Source organism: Anolis carolinensis, chromosome 2, assembly GCF_035594765.1.
Source record: "Anolis carolinensis isolate JA03-04 chromosome 2, rAnoCar3.1.pri, whole genome shotgun sequence".
NCBI lineage: Eukaryota > Metazoa > Chordata > Lepidosauria > Squamata > Dactyloidae > Anolis > Anolis carolinensis.
The window spans coordinates 310,919,622-310,938,510 of record NC_085842.1 but is presented as its reverse complement, the minus strand read 5'-3'; the positions used below and the strand labels follow the sequence as shown (position 1 = coordinate 310,938,510).

At 45.2% G+C, this 18,889-nt stretch overlaps 1 protein-coding gene across 1 annotated transcript in view; it reads right to left on the bottom strand.

Moving 5' to 3' along the window:
- mex3c (mex-3 RNA binding family member C) overlaps window positions 1-11,552 on the bottom strand; it is a 34,832-nt gene extending 23,280 nt beyond the window's left edge. Inside the window, exon 1 of the mRNA XM_062972553.1 lies at window positions 10,333-11,552. Within this exon, the coding sequence (XP_062828623.1) occupies window positions 10,333-11,500 (1,168 nt within the window). The 5' untranslated portion in view covers window positions 11,501-11,552. The remainder of the gene's footprint in view (window positions 1-10,332) is intronic.
- Between the last annotated feature and the right edge of the window lie 7,337 nt (window positions 11,553-18,889).

Here is an 18,889-nt window from a genome sequence, read left to right as displayed (position 1 = left end):
CTGTTAATTCTAATGTCTGCAAATAGGACAATGTAATTTTTCAGTACATGTTGACCATCCCTTACTGAAATGCTTGGGACTAGAAGTGATTTGGATTGTGGATGTTTTTGGATATTGGATTATTTTCATAAACATACTGAGGGATCTTGGAGATGAAGCCTAAGTTTAAATGCAAAATTTATTTATATTTAATATATACTTTATACACATAGTGTGAAGATAAATTTATACACAATATTTTTAAAATTTTAGTTCATAAAGTTAGTTTGTGTACACTGAACCATCAGAACGCAAGAGTGTCACTATTTCAGCCAGCCACATGCAAAGTTTTGAATTTTGGAGTATTTTGGATTTTAGCTCAACCTATGTTAATTTTAGGGTTCTCTTTGGCATTTTTGGTGCTGTTTCAAAAATAAGTTTCCAACATCATTAACTACTATAACCACAACTTCAATTTGCTTAACAAATATTATATTCCATTTAAGGGGCTACAAAATGTACTGCACCTTAGGTTTGATTCACTAGTTTTGGGGCTTTTTTAAAAACAAAAAACCTCTGAGGGAGGACAAAGAGGAAGGGTCCTAGCCCCAAGGACTCTGGCAGGCCCCCACGATTTTGTCCTCAGCCATATGGCTGTTTACCATCTGGTTGAGTTAAGCTAAGCTTCCCGCTTCCCCTGCCTCCTCAATGGACCCAGAAAGTAACAGTAGTAAAATAGACTCATGCTAACAGATGATTTCTGGGTTTCTTCAAACTCCCTCCTCACCCCTCAAAGAAAGATTGCACTACATTAGGAGGTAAGGGAGAAACTACATACAGCGTTTTCTGCCCCATAAATACATAGGGTTTACCAAGTATTCAATCTCTGTGACTGTAAAGTAGGAGTAAGTCATATCTCATTTAACAGAGGTAGAGTTTGCTAACAAATGAAGCCTATTATACTGAGCCAACCCCCCCCCCCCCGCCTAGTTTTATATGACCTACTTTGGCTTGCACAGCAAATCTCCAGGGGCCTCAAAAGCAAAGGTCTTTTCCAGCTCAATCTATCAAATAGATGCCATTGATTCAATTTGGGATCCTGCATATGTGCAAAATGTACTCCATAGTTGCATCCACAAAACAAAACGAATGGAGCTCTGCCTGTGATTGCAAACCTTTCTTGGTTGCAAGCGCTGATTTGGTGTTGTACATGCAACTGTATCATACAAAATAGACAAGAATTCTGACAAAATACCTCTTTTGAGTTCCAGTTCTCAACCTGTTTTGTAATGCCCACACTCACCATAAATAAAATGATCTAACTGCTTTCTTAAAACCAAACTTAGAAGTTACTTGTCTGTAAAAAATTAACCTGCATAAAACCACCCGTAATATCTTCCAAAATTGCTGGTGAAAATAACAATTGCTAGTAAAAGTGGGAGTGAAAATCTATTTGTCCCTGTCTTAAAAATACAAATTCTCCTCAGATTCTTATGCTGTCTTCTAATGTTTCCACCTTTTAATTCTACTTCCTCTCTTCTATTTGTTCCTTGTTGTCATTCCCAAATACTAGTTTATTTAGCTTCCATGATGACAAACTCCACACTCCCCCATTTCATAAGGTTGTACGCCTGCACACAGAGCCTTATTTGTGAAACAGCGTCCACACATTTTAGATGATTTCAGGAATGTTAAATGAGTAAGATCACACCATGCTGGTATCTACTGTTGAGCCAGCAGGCTGTAGGTTTATTTTTAAGAACTCCATGGCCATCTTCTACTTTCTTGATATGAACAGCCCAGTATGATTTCAAGGACTGCTTCAACTGGAGAAGTGAAGTAGTCATTTCTAAGTATTTCCTTCCTATCCCAATTTCTTCAAATCTTATTTGCATGCCTTGTAAGAGAATATATCTTCCATCTGCAGGTATTTCTTTTTTAGAGTCACAGACCTATTGATGACATGATTCTTGCTATGGGAACTATTGGAATCCCAATTCAAATTGTAGGAACACAAAGTAGATTAAACCTCAGGCAAGAAGGGGGCAGGGAGAAAAGAATACAAATTAAATTTTGGGTTTCCCCCCCTGAAGGCAGCAAATTCACACTCCTCCCCCACCCCAAGAGTTATTATCTCGAAAATGTGTCTCTACTGAAGCTTTATCACCAATCCTTGTTTCAACAACACTCTAATTTTTTTCAAAATCCAATTCTCATGGGGACAGAAAGTGAGGTGAAATCTTGAGAACAGGGACACAGAAAGCTAAACAAACACGTTCTCTATGGTATCCAAAGCTGGTTACACTTAAAATGTACCTGTTCCTATTTACATACAAATGCAACTTAAGAACAAATCTACAGAACCTATTTTGTTCGTAACTTGTACTGTAGGTTTTACAGGAGTAAAACTGCACTCCTTTACATGTTTACTGACAAGTCAGTTCCATGCTTAATATCACTTACTTCCAAAGAAAGTGTAAATATGATTGCAGTCTAAATGATCAAACATTTCCTTAATGTTATTAGTATTTGATTTTTTAAAATAAAAGAGTAATTGAACCATCTCTGTTTCTTGCATTTTCACAAAATTATAGAATTTTAAAGTGTTGAAAAAGATCCCAAGGGCAATGTGGCTGAACCTTCTACCATGCAGGAATACACAGCTAAAGCACTCCTGAAAAATACACATCCTACCCGTTTAGGTAAAGGTTTTCCCCTGACGTTAAGTCTAGTCGTGTCTGACTCTGGGAGTTCGTGCTCACCTCCATTTCTAAGCCAAAGATCTGGCGTTTTCCGTAGACAGCTCCAAGGTCATGTGGCTGGCATCGCTGCATGGAGCACCGTTACCTTCCCACCGGAGCGTTGACCATTTCCGCTACCTTGGCAGCCACCTCTCCACAAAAGTCAACATTGACGCTGAAATACAACACCGCCTGAGCTCTGCGAGTGCAACATTTTTCAGAATGAAGCAGAGAGTGTTTGATGATCAGGATATCCGTAGAGATACCAAGGTGCTGCAAAACGTGGACAGTCTACAGACGTCACACTCAACTCCTGGAGTATTTCCATCAGCCCTGCCTCAGAAAAATCCTGCAAATCTCTTGGGAAGACAGGTGGACAAATGCCAGCATGCTGGAAGAAGCAAAGACCACCAGCATTGAAGCGATGCTCCTACACCATCAACTCTGCTGGACTGGCCACGTTGTCCGAATGCCCGATCACCGTCTCCCAAAGCAGTTACTCTACTCCCAACTCAAGAATGGGAAACGGAATGTTGGTGGGCAGGAAAAGAGATTTAAAGATGGGCTTAAAGCCAATCTTAAAAACTGTGGCATAGACACTGAGAACTGGGAAGCCTTGGCCCTTGAGCGCTCTAAATGGGAGGCCAGCTGTGACCAGCAGTACTGCGGAGTTCGAAGAAGCACGAACGGAGGGCTTAAGGGAGAAACATGCCAAGAGGAAGGCGTGCCAAGCCAACCCTGACCGGAACCACCTTCCACCTGGAAACTGATGTCCTCACTGCGAGAGAACATGCGGATCAAGAATAGGTCTCTTCAACCACCTACGGACACACCCTCAAGACACCAGAAATGGAGGACCATCATCCTCAGCCTACGAGGGATCGCCCAAGTAAGTACCGGAGTGGTACCTATTGATCTACTTAAATTTACATGTTTTCAAAGTGCTAGGTTGGCTGAAGCTGGGGCTAACAGCAGGAGCTCACCCCACTCAATGGATTCAAACTGCTGACCTTTCGGTCAGCAACTTCAGCAGCTCAGTGGTTTAATCCGCTGCACCACTGAGGGCTCCTAAACCCATGTTTAAAGACCCCCAAAAAGGAGATTCCACCATCCACTGAGGCAGCCCATTCCACTGTTAAACAGCTCTCATAGTAAAGGATGTTCTTCCTAATGTTTAGGTTGAAATCTCTTTTCTAGTCTCTGGTTTGTGTTCTAGTCTCCAGAGCAGCAGAAAACTGCTCCCTCTTCTACATGACATCCTTTCACGTATTTAAAAATATGTTACTTCTTACTCTTTTCTTCTTCAACTTGAACATAACCAGCTTCCCAGGCTGTTCCTCATGAGAATTGGTTTCCAGACCCTTGATTATATTAGTCACCTTTCTCTGGACACATTCCAACTTGTCAACAGCCTTCTTGGTTTATATATTTATCTTTGCAAACACACACTGTTATTCCCTTTTGATGATATGCCTTCCTGAATAGAATATGAATCATGATTCCAAGAATATACAGGAGGAAATTTTTTGCGTAATTAAAAAAAATCACTTCCCAATCTCTGAATTGTACACATCCTTGTGAAAATGCAGCATTCAAATAGGCACCCATGTATTTAAAATCCAAAGTCTTGAAGCCAAAACAAAGTAGGATTTTGGCATACATGGCTGGGAGCAACTGGAAGATATCTATATATGGACTACTAATGGTATTCTAGACTGACACAGTAGAAGACAAGTGTGTTCACCTTGTACTAATGGTATTCTAGACGGACACAATATTCAGACAAGTATGTACACCTTGTACTAAAAAGGATGGCCTAGATGGAAAAGAGGTGAGAATTACTCAGTCTTCCTCACTGAGTTATGACAGACAACATTTCCCAACTTTGGTTGCCCAGATACTGCTGCACTGTAACCGTCTTTAGTCCTGGCCAGCATATTCCAGTTATGAGGGATTTGCAGCATGCAGTGCAATATGTGAGGATTCAAACTAGAGAAGGGCTATCTTGTGCAAAGTAGTTTTTATCAGACCAATTTTTAAAATCTAGAGATGCCCAGTCAGTGCTCTTTGGATCCTTCTGACTGCAATTTTCCTATATTTCATTCAATGATTTATGGGAGTTGCAGTTTAAAACATCTATACAATACCACATTGCCTATCCCTGCTTCAAGTTGTCACAAATCGAAGTAGAGTATTTAAAAAGATTAGCAAAGTAATCTTTAAAAACAACATTTATCATTTTAATTGGTAGATCATATAAAGTGGTGGGAATTCATTTCTATCAATCAGGCAGGGTTACTTTTAATCAGTGGAACTGCAATTTAAGGGAATGTAGAGTACAAACCTCTAATCTGTGAACTCAGCAGCAACTGTTTTAATCTACCCATGCTTCAAAACAAAACAAAACACCACCCCTCCTGGAAGTGTTTGTGGGCCTCACTAGGTCTTCTAGTGCTATTTTATGATATGCTTCCAGCCTAAGTATAGGTAAAATATAAGGTTCACTATTATCCACAATTGAAAGTATATTTAGGCAGCCCAGTGGGTACATGGGTTGTACTGTATTTATTTCTAAGGTCACTAGAACATGGAATGACATAGCTAACACTAATAATATTCTCTCCAATACTCAGCACTGATTACCATCCATTAAAGAGCAAGCTATATAAGATTTCTTTCAATATCTCAAAAAGTCAATTATGTCAGATGGGTTGGACAAGAGTTGCAGAATACTGCATGTGGAGGCACAAGACTGGTGATAATCTCTCTATTTGTGTTTTACTCAAGGACAGGCACAATGTTATAGAAACATGAGAGTTGTAGTTTGGTAAAGATTCAACAATCTTTGGCAGAGAATGTGAAAAAACCTTGAAAAACTACAACTCCCATGATCCTATAGCATTGAACTGTGGTAGGTAAAGTGGAGTTAAACTGCATCCATTCTACAGCATACCCTGAGTCCACCAATGATCACAACCCAAATCTTTCCTAACCTGTTCCTGTTCAGGTGATGGTGACTTCTCCCCATCCCAAGGCAAATTAATCTATTCTCCCTTGAGAGATTCTTCCTAACACTGAAGTAGCAAACACATTTTATTTGGTCTGACTGATCTTAATGAAAAGTATCTGGTCCTACTTCTTTCTCTCATAGCCCCCTTCCACACAGCTGTATAAAATCCAAATTGGACTGGATTATATGGCAGTGTGGACTCAGATAATTAGGTTCAAAGCAGATATTGTGGATTATCTGCCTTGATATTCTGGGTCATATCATATGGCTGTGTGGAAGGGCCCTGAATGATACCACCAGAGGACAATAGTTTAGTAACAAAACTTCCTTCAAAGAAAAAAAAAAACCTTAGGAAACACCATGTAGGGCCTTCAGGATATTACCAATTATATTACCAAACTATTGCAGTCTTCCACCAAAATCCCGTCAACAGAACATGTCCAGGCCTGCCCAGGTAGAACTCCTGCTTGAAATAAAAAAAATGCCACCTTCCCACTCACACTTAAGCAGTCTCCATTCCTTTCCAGGACATAAAATACTGAAGCCTCTCCCATTTTCCAGGGCATCATCACCACCATTCACATCTCTACCCACCTCATTGCTTTTTTCCTGAATTCCTTCCCAGTTCCTTCAACCCAGGCATGCTACCAAGCTATTTGCAGCTAATCTCCTCCTCTCTTCCACACCCTTTTTCCTCCCTTGCTAGGCTCATTCAGTGCTGTTCCCTTTGTCAAGCTGGCATTGTTCAGATTTCGAATTAGGAGGCTCGTTTTTACCCAAAGAATTGTCACCAAAACCTCCCTATAACCTCTCAAACTTTGCCAGGAAATCCCAGTAGCACCAATGTAGGCTAACAAATCGTTATGCTATTTCCCAAACAAAGCCCAAATCTCTTCTAATGATGCAATGCCTTCTCTTATTTTATTGGTGTGTGTATGGGGGGGGGGGGGGAGAGGAACTGCACACCTACTCTTCTTTTCGGGACTTTACCCTAGAAAAATAAACCAGGCAAATTCAGACATATCCCACTCTTTTCCCACAGATCCATTTTAGTTAAGGGCACCAAATAACTTCGGAACCAAATCTCTGTGTTCACTGGATCGTCCTCATGTCTCCTTCAGGGAACACAATGAAATTTGATTCTGGATCAAATTGGTGCCCTGAACTACAATGAATATGTGGAAAATGGAGTAGGAAAAGTGTTCACTGGGTCAGTATATTCACTGGCTCTTATTCCAAACCCAAGCCTCGTGCATGGCATAGTGGCTCAAGCATTGGACTACAACTTCATGGACCAGTGTTCGAATCCCTGCTTTGCCATTAAAATTCACTTGGGTAAATCACACTCTTTCAAGCCCAGAAATCCCTGTGATTAGGTTTGCCTTAGAGCTGCCACAAGTTAGAAAGGACATGAAGGCACATAACGATAACAGCCTTGTTCAAAGTGTTCACTGGATGTCTGATGAGCCCAACCATTCTCACATACCTGTGTGCTCATCTTGACCAATAACACCCAAACACAACCTTGATAAATTGCTAAGTATCCCTTGTGCCTTGCCCACATCATGAGCCTATCATTTCTTAATTTTTGTTATTTTTTTTCTTGAAACTTTAATAAGTACTTTTTATAAAAGGTTCACTGGAGCGTAGCAGCACCTGCCTTCCTTCCTAGTCTCTGATTTGGACTGGAATTTTTAAAGAACCCAATTCACTTGGTACTCTCACACACCTCTTTCACAGGCCCAGCTACTTTTGTTGGGACGTCTATTCCCCATTCCCTTCCTTCTACTCCTCCCCCCGCCCCTTGAAAACCCTAACCTGGGTGAAGAAAAGTCAGACGGGTGGAAAGGAAAGAAAGGGTGATTAAGGGCTGGAATGCTGCACTGGCCGGACCTTGTTTCCAAGGGAAAAGGAATCAAAAGGAGGAGATAATAGGGAAGAGATAGTTGGGGACTGAACTGGATGAATGTGGGTTGTACTGGATAAATCTTGTTTTGAAGGGCGGGGAAAGGGAGTCAAAAGGAGGGGATGCTGGGAAAATGAATGGACCTTATTTTCAAGGATGGGGGAAGGCGTGGAAGGGATTAGGAGCTTTTAGGAGTGGAGAGGAAGAAGCGGGTCGAAGGGATGGGTGGGGATAGTGGGAAATGGAGAACTGTAGTTGCAGTGACTGGGAAATTGATGGTTGGGGCGCTGGTACAAGTTGGCCATTGTCTTCAAGGCAAGGCAGTCAAAGCGATGGAGTGGAAGGGTGAGGGATAGATGTTGGGGGCTGAAGTGGATGGGCCTTGTAGTTAAGGGAAAAAGAGTGGAAAGGAGGGAATGCTAGGAAATGGATAGGAGGGAATGCTAGGAAATGGATAAACTGATAACATAAGATGAACCTTGTTTTCAAAGTGAAAGGGAGTTGTGGGGGAAAATGAATGATTTGGGGGGGGGGGGGGAGACCACCGGATAGCTATTGTTTTTAAGGGGAAAGGACTAGAAGAGTGGGAGGAAATGACAGAAAATGGATCTTTGAGGGACTGAGCTGGCTGGACTTTGTTTTCAAGGGGTGGGGAAGAGGAGGAGTGGAAAGGAGGAAATGGGTGGTTGTGGGTTGCGCTGACTGGGCCTTGTTTTCATGAATGAAGGAGGAAGAAGAGGAGTGGAAGGGAGGAAATGGGACAGTTATAGGTTGTGTGGATGGGCCTTGTTTCTAAAGGAAAAGGCCCTAAAAGGAGGGAGGGAGGGAGGTTGCAGTGGATGGGACTTGTCCTGAAGAGGAAAGGAGTGGAAAGGAAGAAATGAAAGGAAACAGATGATTGGGAGTTTCCACCTTGTTTTTAAAAATGAGGAGTGGAAGGGAGTTGTGGGGGGAAATGAATGGTTAGGGGGATGTTTTTAAGGGGAAAGACTGGAAGAGCGGGAGGAAATGACAGAAAACTGAGGGGCTAAACTGGGTGGACCTTCTTTCAAGGGGTGGGGAAGAAGAGTGGAAGGGAGGAAAAGATTGGTTGTGGGTTTTGCTGGCTGGGCCTTGTTTTCATGAATGGAGGAAGAAATGGGTGGTTATGGGACCTTGTTCTCATGAATGGGAGAATAAGGGGAGTGGGAGGAAATGAACAGTTGTGGGTTCTGCTGGCTGGGCTTTGTTTCCATGAATGAAGGAATGGCCGGTTGTGGGACTTTGTTCTCATTAATGGGAGAAAAAGGGGAGTGGGTTGAAATGGACAGTTGTGGGTTATGCTGGCTGGGCCTTGTTTTCATGAATGGAGAAGGAGGAGTGGGAGAGTCTGGATGGTGGGGCCTGTTGGCTGGGCCTTGATTTCATGACTGGAGGAGGAAGAAGAGGAGTGGAAGGGAGGAAATGGGCAGTTGTGGCCTTGTTTGCAAAAGGAAGAGGGGTCCAAGGGAGGAGGGAGGGAAATGGGTTGCATCGGCTGGGCCTTGTTTTCATGAATGGAGGAGGAAGGAGAAGAGTGGGAAGGAGGAAATGAAAAGCTGTGGCCTTGTTTTCAAAGGGAAGAGGAGTCCAAGGGAAGGGGAAATGGCTTGCTCTGCCTGGGCCTTGTTTCCATGACCGGAGGAGGAAGGAGAGGAGTGGAAGGAAGGAAATGGATGGTTGTGGGTTGTACTGGTCAGGCTTTGTTTTCAAAGAGAAGGGGGAAATGGATGTTGGGAGTGGTTGTGGGTTGCATTGGCTTGTTTCTATGAACAGATGTAGAAGGAGAGGAGTGGGAGGAAATGGACAGTTGTGGCCTGTTTTCAAAGGGAATAGGGGTCGGGGGGGGGGGCATGGGTTGCACTGGCTGGACCTTGTTTCCAGGAATGGAGGAGGAAGGAAAGGAGTGGGGGGGGGGAATGGATGGTTGTAGCCTTGTTTTCAAAGGGAAGAGGAAGGAAAGGAGTGGGAGGGAGGAAATGGATGGTTGTGGCCTTGTTTTCAAAGGGAAGAGGGGTAGGGTGAATGGGTTGCATTGGCTGGACCTTGTTTCCGGGAATGGAGGAGGAAAGAGAGGCATGGGAGGGAGGAAATGGATGGTTGTGGCCTTGTTTTCAAAGGGAAGAGGGGTGTGGGGGCATGGGTTGCTCTGGCTGGACTTTGTTTCCAGGAATAGAGGAGGAAGGAGAGGAGTGGGGGGGGGGGGAGGAAATGGATGGTTGTGGGTTGCACTTGGGCCTTGATTCCATGAATGGAGGAGAGAGGAGTGGGATGGTTGTAGCTTTGTTTTCAAAGGGAAGAGGGGTGTGGGGTTGCACTGGCTGGACTTTGTTTCCAGGAATGGAGGAAGGGGAGGAGGGGGGGGGGAGAGGAGGAAATGGATGGTTGTGGGTTGCACTGGCTGGGCCTTGTTTTCAAAGGGAATGGTTGGGGTAGTTGTGGGTTGCATTGGCTGGGCCTTGTTTCCATGAATAGAGGAGGAAGAAGAGTGGGAGGGGCTGTATGGTGGGGCCTGTTGGCTGGGCCTTGATTTCACGAATGGAGGAGGAATAAGAAGAGAGGAAGGGAAGAAACTGACAGTTGTGGCCTTGTTTCCAAAGGGAAGGAGGGGGGACATGGGTTGCCCTGGCTGGGCCTTGAATGGAGGAAGAAGGGGAGTGGACGGGGGAAGGACTCACCCTGCCGGCCCACGATCTCGGCCACATGCTCGGAGCTGGGCACGGGGACGCACTCGGTGGTGTTGACGCTCTTCCTCCGCAGCAGCGCCGCCGCCGCCGCCTCGCCTCCGTTGAGGGCCGGCCCCCCTCCTCCGCCGCCGCCTCCGGGAGCCGCCACTCCCCCTGCTCCCGCCGCCACCGCCGCTCCTCCTCCCGGCGGAGGCCCGTAGGCCTGGGAGAGCATGGCGGCCACCACGGCGGGGGGCACCCCGTCGTCGCCGGGCGCGTAGAGCAGGCCCCCGCTGGTTGTGGCCGGGGCCTCGAAGGGCGGCGGGAGGAGCACGGCGCGGGGCAGCAGCAGCAGCGAGGCCTGCCCGCCCCCTCCTCCTCCTCCGGGCTCTTCCTCCTCCTCCTCGCCGTTCTCTTCCAAATCGAGGTCCAGGCCCTGAGGCGGGGGCGCGGCCTCCTCCTCGTCGTCTTCTTCCTCCTCCTCTTCCTCCTCGTCTTCGTCCTCCTCCTCGTCGGCGTCGTCTTCAGGAAAGAGCCGAGGCGCGGAGGCCTCCCGCAGGCCCAGGCAGGCCAGGCGCTCCCTCAGGAAGAGCGCCTCCTGGGGATACAGGCCTTGAGGCCTAGCGGCGGAGGAGGAGGATGAGGAGGAGGCGGCGGCGGGCAGGAGCAGCACCATGTCTCCTGGCAGCGGCAGCGGCGGCGCTCCTTCCTCCTCCTGAGGCGAAGGCGAGGCGCTGCCGCTCGGCATGGCCGCCCAGGGCAGCTCGGTCAGGCCCCAAGGAGGAGGCGGAGGAGGCGGCGGCGGGGAAGAGGTGGGCCGGTCAGGCGGCCCTCGGAAGAGGCGGCGGTGGAGGCGACATGGCGGCTCCCTCCTCCTCGCTGCTGCTGCTGCTTCTTCTTCCTCTTCTTCCTCCTCCTCCTCGCTGCCGCCAGGGCCTTCCTCGCCGCCCTCAGCGCGCCTCCCTTTGTTCCATGGCTGCTGCTGCTGCTCCTGCGGCTCCTGCTGCTCCTTCTCCCCGCCTCGAGAAGGAGGGGAAGGCGGCGATGGCGGCTCCAGCCCCGCCCCCGGACGGGCGATTCTGCTCCTGCTTCTTTTTCTCCTCGAGGAAGGAGGCCGCAGAGGCTCCGGCTCCTCCTCCTCCTCCTCGGCCGCCTCCTCCTCCTCCCCCTCCGACCGCATCCACGCGCCACGCCCGCCGCCTCGCCGCTTCCCTGCTTCCCCTCCCTCCGCCGCGGCCAAAACCCGCTCCCAAGCCCCCGGCCCGGATTGTTGGGTTGGCCGGGCGGGGATTGTGACGGGAGCCGGCCGGGAAGGGAGAGAGAGGCCCGCTTACACCCACAGAGAAGAAAGGCAGGCACAAAGAGAAGGGGCGCCGGGCCTGGCCGCCTCGCCGCCCGGGGTGCAGTTTGAGGGGGAAAGGGAATAGGGAGAAGAGGGCAGGGAAAGGGGTCAGGAGGAAGGAAGGAAATATACACACACACAAAGAGAATCGGAAGAGGGCATGGAAAAGGGTGTGAAGGAAGAAGGAAGGAAGGGGATTATATATATGTGTGTGCGGAAGGGGAATATAATATACACACAAAGAGAATAGGAAGAGGGCAGGAAAAAGGGTGAGGAGGAAGGCAGAGGAAGATACACACAAAGAATAGGAAGAGGGCATGGAAAGGGGTCAGGAGCAAGGAAGGAAATATATATATATGTATATAGTACACAAAGAGAATAGGAAGAGGGCAGGGAAAAGGGTGAGAAGGAATACACACACACACACACACACACAAAGAGAATAGGAAGAGGGCAGGGAAAAGGGTGAGGAGGAAGGCAGAGGAAGATACACACAAAGAATAGGAAGAGGGCATGGAAAGGGGTCAGGAGCAAGGAAGGAAATATATATATATGTATATAGTACACAAAGAGAATAGGAAGAGGGCAGGGAAAAGGGTGAGAAGGAATACACACACACACACACACACACAAAGAGAATAGGAAGAGGGCAGGGAAAAGGGTGAGGAGGAAGGCAGAGGAAGATACACACAAAGAATAGGAAGAGGGCATGGAAAGGGGTCAGGAGCAAGGAAGGAAATATATATATATGTATATAGTACACAAAGAGAATAGGAAGAGGGCAGGGAAAAGGGTGAGAAGGAATACACACACACACACACACACACACAAAGAGAATAGGAAGAGGGCAGGGAAAAGGGTGAGGAGGAAGGCAGAGGAAGATACACACAAAGAATAGGAAGAGGGCATGGAAAGGGGTCAGGAGCAAGGAAGGAAATATATATATATGTATATAGTACACAAAGAGAATAGGAAGAGGGCAGGGAAAAGGGTGAGAAGGAATACACACACACACACACACACACAAAGAGAATAGGAAGAGGGCAGGGAAAAGGGTGAGGAGGAAGGCAGAGGAAGATACACACAAAGAATAGGAAGAGGGCATGGAAAGGGGTCAGGAGCAAGGAAGGAAATATATATATATGTATATAGTACACAAAGAGAATAGGAAGAGGGCAGGGAAAAGGGTGAGAAGGAATACACACACACACACACACACACACAAAGAGAATAGGAAGAGGGCAGGGAAAAGGGTGAGGAGGAAGGCAGAGGAAGATACACACAAAGAATAGGAAGAGGGCATGGAAAGGGGTCAGGAGCAAGGAAGGAAATATATATATATGTATATAGTACACAAAGAGAATAGGAAGAGGGCAGGGAAAAGGGTGAGAAGGAATACACACACACACACACACACACACAAAGAGAATAGGAAGAGGGCAGGGAAAAGGGTGAGGAGGAAGGCAGAGGAAGATACACACAAAGAATAGGAAGAGGGCATGGAAAGGGGTCAGGAGCAAGGAAGGAAATATATATATATGTATATAGTACACAAAGAGAATAGGAAGAGGGCAGGGAAAAGGGTGAGAAGGAATACACACACACACACACACACACAAAGAGAATAGGAAGAGGGCAGGGAAAAGGGTGAGGAGGAAGGCAGAGGAAGATACACACAAAGAATAGGAAGAGGGCATGGAAAGGGGTCAGGAGCAAGGAAGGAAATATATATATATGTATATAGTACACAAAGAGAATAGGAAGAGGGCAGGGAAAAGGGTGAGAAGGAATACACACACACACACACACACACAAAGAGAATAGGAAGAGGGCAGGGAAAAGGGTGAGGAGGAAGGCAGAGGAAGATACACACAAAGAATAGGAAGAGGGCATGGAAAGGGGTCAGGAGCAAGGAAGGAAATATATATATATGTATATAGTACACAAAGAGAATAGGAAGAGGGCAGGGAAAAGGGTGAGAAGGAATACACACACACACACACACACACAAAGAGAATAGGAAGAGGGCAGGGAAAAGGGTGAGGAGGAAGGCAGAGGAAGATACACACAAAGAATAGGAAGAGGGCATGGAAAGGGGTCAGGAGCAAGGAAGGAAATATATATATATGTATATAGTACACAAAGAGAATAGGAAGAGGGCAGGGAAAAGGGTGAGAAGGAATACACACACACACACACACACACAAAGAGAATAGGAAGAGGGCAGGGAAAAGGGTGAGGAGGAAGGCAGAGGAAGATACACACAAAGAATAGGAAGAGGGCATGGAAAGGGGTCAGGAGCAAGGAAGGAAATATATATATATGTATATAGTACACAAAGAGAATAGGAAGAGGGCAGGGAAAAGGGTGAGAAGGAATACACACACACACACACACACACAAAGAGAATAGGAAGAGGGCAGGGAAAAGGGTGAGGAGGAAGGCAGAGGAAGATACACACAAAGAATAGGAAGAGGGCATGGAAAGGGGTCAGGAGCAAGGAAGGAAATATATATATATGTATATAGTACACAAAGAGAATAGGAAGAGGGCAGGGAAAAGGGTGAGAAGGAATACACACACACACACACACACACAAAGAGAATAGGAAGAGGGCAGGGAAAAGGGTGAGGAGGAAGGCAGAGGAAGATACACACAAAGAATAGGAAGAGGGCATGGAAAGGGGTCAGGAGCAAGGAAGGAAATATATATATATGTATATAGTACACAAAGAGAATAGGAAGAGGGCAGGGAAAAGGGTGAGAAGGAATACACACACACACACACACACAAAGAGAATAGGAAGAGGGCAGGGAAAAGGGTGAGGAAGAAGGTAGAGGAAGATACACACACACAAAGAGAATAGGAAGAAGGCAGGGAAAGAGGTCAGGAGGAAGGAAGGAAATATATATGTATATAGTACACAAAGAGAAGAGGTAGAGGGCATGGAAAAGGGTGTGAAGGAATACACACACACAAAGAATAGGAAGAGGGCAGGGAAAAGAGTCAGGAGGAAGGAAGGGAAATACACACACAAAGGGAATCGGAAGAGGGCATGGAAAAGGGTGTGAAGGAAGGAAGGAAGGGGATTATATAGGAAGAATAGGAAGAGGGCAGGGAAAGGTGTCAGGAGGAAGGAAGGGGAATATAATACACACACAAAGAATAGGAAGAGGGCAGGGAAAGAGGTCAGGAGGGAGGAAATATATGTATATAGTACACAAAGAGAATAGGAAGAGGGCATGGAAAAGGGTGTGAAGGAAAGGGATTATACACACACACAAAGAGAATAGGAAGAGGGCAGGGAAAAGAGTGAGGAGGAAGGCAGAGGAAGATACACAAAGAGAATAGGAAAAGGGCATTGAAAAGGGTGTGAAGGAAGGGAATTATATATATATATATACACACACACACAAAGAGAATAGGAAGAGGGCAAGGAAAGGGAATACACACACACACAAAGAGAATAGGAAGAGGGCAAGGAAAGGGAATACACACATACACAAAGAGAATAGGAAGAGGGCAAGGAAAGGGGTCAGGAGGAAGGAAGGGGAATACACACACACACACATACAAAGAGAATAGGAAGAGGGCAAGGAAAGGGGTCAGGAGGAAGGAAGGAAATATATATATGTATATAGTACACAAAGAGAATAGGAAGAGGGCAGGGAAAGGGGTCCGGAGGAAGGAATATATAGGATTATATATATGTGTGTGTGTGGAAGGGGAATATAATATACACACAAAGAGAAAAAGAAGAGGGCAGGGAAAAAGGGTAAGAAGGAATACACACACACACAAAGAGAATAGAAAGAGGGCAGGGAAAAGGGTCAGGAGGAAGGAAGGGGAATGTGTGTGTATATATGTGTGTGTGTGTATATACATACACAAAGAATAGGAGGGCAGAGAAAAGGGTGGGAAGGAAGGAAAAAAGGGGATGGGAATATATATTTATATACACAGAGAAAATAGAGAATAGGATGAATGGCATAAGCACTTTGCATTGTTTTAAACTTTGTATATTATATTTTATGACTGTTTTAACTTTTTAGTTCATTGTATAATAGTGTAACGGCATCAATTGCTACTTGTAAGCCGACCTGAGTCCCCTCGGGTGAGAAGGGCGGGGTATAAATAATTGAAATAAATAAATAAATAATAGGAAGAGGTCAGGGAAAAGGGTGAGGAGGAAGGCAGAGAAATATATATATATACACACACATATATACACACATACACAAACAATAGGAAGAGGACAGAGAAAGGGGTCAGGAGGAAGGAAGGGGAATATAATATATATGCAGTACACACACACAAAGGGAATAGGAAGAGGGCAGGGAAAATTTATTTATTTATTTATTTACAGCATTTATATTCCGCTCTTCTCACCCCGAAGGGGACTCAGGGCGGATCACATTACACATATAGGCAAACGTTCAATGCCTTTTAACATAGAACAAAGACAAACAAACATAGGTTCCGAGCGGGCCTCGAACTCATGACCTCCTGGTCAGAGTGATTCATTGCAGTTAATTGCAGCTGGCTTGCTCTCCCGCCTATGCCACAGAAAAGGATGGAGAGGAAGGAAGTAAAGGGAATACACACACACATACACTATATCACAAGCATGGGTAAACTGGCCCTCCAGGTGTTTTGGACTCTTAACTCCTACTGGCTGTTAGGAATTGTGGGAGTTGGGGTCCAAAACACCTGGAGGGCCCAAATTGGCCCATGCCTGTATATCAGATCGATTGATTGAGTAAGGCTGCATTCACACAATGGAACTTTATGCAGCTTGACACCAGTTTCTCTGCCATGAAGAAGGGAAGAGAACTGAAATGAGAATAGGAAGAGAGTGGAAAAGGGCAGGGCAGGGAGGGAGGTATTTGTAAAAATGACAGATACACTGTGGAATGAATGCAGTTTGACTCCCATTGTAAATGCTATGGGAAAGGAAAGGAGAGACTGAGGGGACAAAGTGTAAAAGGGAATTCAAAGAGAATAGGAAAAGAGCAGGGGAAAAGGGCTGGGCAGGGAGGAAGAAAGAAAGAAACTGAGCTTTCCTGTCCTTTAAAAAAATCCCATCAGTTTATTGAATAAGGCTGCATTTACACTGTAAAATGAATGCAGTTTTATACCACTTGAGGGAAGGGAAGAGACAGGAAAAGATGAGGTCAAAGGGAATAGGAAAAGAGCATTTCCCCCCCTGTCATTTTAATATAGGGAGAGGGGCAAAAACATTCCACAAGTTAGTATTAAGCATTTGCCCAGTAATCCATGAACTTTTGAATGCCAGCTGGAAAAGGAAGGAAATTTTTCTATCATTTGAAATATATACATATATATGTATGTATATATACACATACATACTTATACTCTATATCAGATCAATTGATTGAATATTGGCTGCATTCACACAATGGAACTAATGCAGTTCTACTGGCTGTTAGGAATTGTGGAAGTTAGAGTCCAAAACACCTGGAGGGCCCAAGTTGGCCCATGCCTGTATATCAGATTCAGAAGGCTACATTCACACAGTGAAACCTTATGCAGCTTGACACCAGTTTAACTGCCATGAAGAAGACGAAGGGAAGAGACTGAGGGGAAATGGCGAGGTAAAAGAAAACAGAAATGGGAATAGGAAGAGAGTGGAAAAAGGGGCTGGGAAGGGAAGAAGGAAAATTTCCTGTTCTTTTTAAAATAATAAGTTGATTGAATTAGGCTATGTCTACACTGTGGAAGGAATGCAGTTTGATGCCACCTGAACTGTCATGAGGAAAAAGGGAAGAGATGGGGGAAGGTGTAAAAGGGAACCCAAAGAGAATAGGAAGAGAGCAGAAAAGTGGGGAGGAAGGAAGAGAACTTTTACATAAAAATGTCAGATCAATTGATTGCATCTACACTGTATTTGACACTGCTTGAACTGCCATGAGGAAGAAGAGGGAAAAGGATGAGGTAAAAGGGATTCAGAGACAACAGGAAGAGTGCAGGAAAAAATTGCCATCCGCTAAAGTTGAGAGAGAGTGACCTTTTCTTGGCCAAGTGTGGATTTACAGGGTATTTTTTAAAGGATGAGTGAAAGGAGGAAAAAAACGATTGGAAAGGGAGGAAATGAGTAAAAGAGAAGGCAAAAGTGCCTTAAGAGGAAAAAAGCAAAGGAAATGATAATTTCAAGAGAGGCACTCAGTTTCTCTAGAATGGGGTTCTCAAAAATTTTCAGCTACAGAGCCCTGGTTGAAGCAAAAGTTGCTTGTGGAGCCCCCCCAAAGTTTTTATATTATATATTATACTATATATAATGTATATATGTTAGGCACAGGCAAACTTTTTGACCAACATAAACTTAACAGTATTTCAGTGGAAAACCCCAGGGGTCGTTCAGTCCAACCTTCTTCTGCCATGCAGGAAAAGCACAATCAAAGCAGCCTCAACGGATAGATGCCTAGTCATCCTTTGTAATAATAATAATAATAATAATAATAATAATAATAATAATAATAATAATAATAATAATAATAATAAGAGCAACTCCAGGGGCCATCCAGTCCAACCTTCTGCCATTCAGAGAAAGCACAATCAATAACCCCCAACAGATGACAATTCAGCCTTAATAATAATAATAATAATAATAATAATAATAATAATAATAATAATAATAAATAATAGGAGCAACTGCAGGGACCATCCAGTCCAACCTCCTTCTGCCATGCAGGAAAAGCACAATCAAAGCACCCCCTAAGTTGTGTGTGGGTGTGTGGGGGGGGAAATAGGGTTTTGGAAGCAAGGAAGGCAAGGCTAAAAATGATCTGGGCAGGGAGGAAGGTGAGAAAAAAAAGGCTTTTGGGACGAGAGGTGAGGAAAAAAGACTTGTCAGCAAGGGAGGCAGGTTGAAAGGGCCTTTGGTGGAAGGTGTGGGGTGAGGGAGGAACAGGAAAGAGGAGGAAACCTTGGAGGAGGAAATCACGGAGCCCCTCAGTATGCCTCACGGAGCCCTAAGGGCTCCATGGATCATACCGAGAATTGCTGCTCTAGAGATTGAACGGATTGGGTGTGAAACAATGTAATAATGACACCATAAGAAATATTTAAAGCATGTCTCTTTTAACATATACAAAAAATTCATTACTTCGTCCCCTAAAGCTGACACTGCCATTTTCATACAAAGCTTTTCCAGCATGATTCATGCCACCCAGCATGGTGATCCATGGTGTGGCCCCCATGGACTTT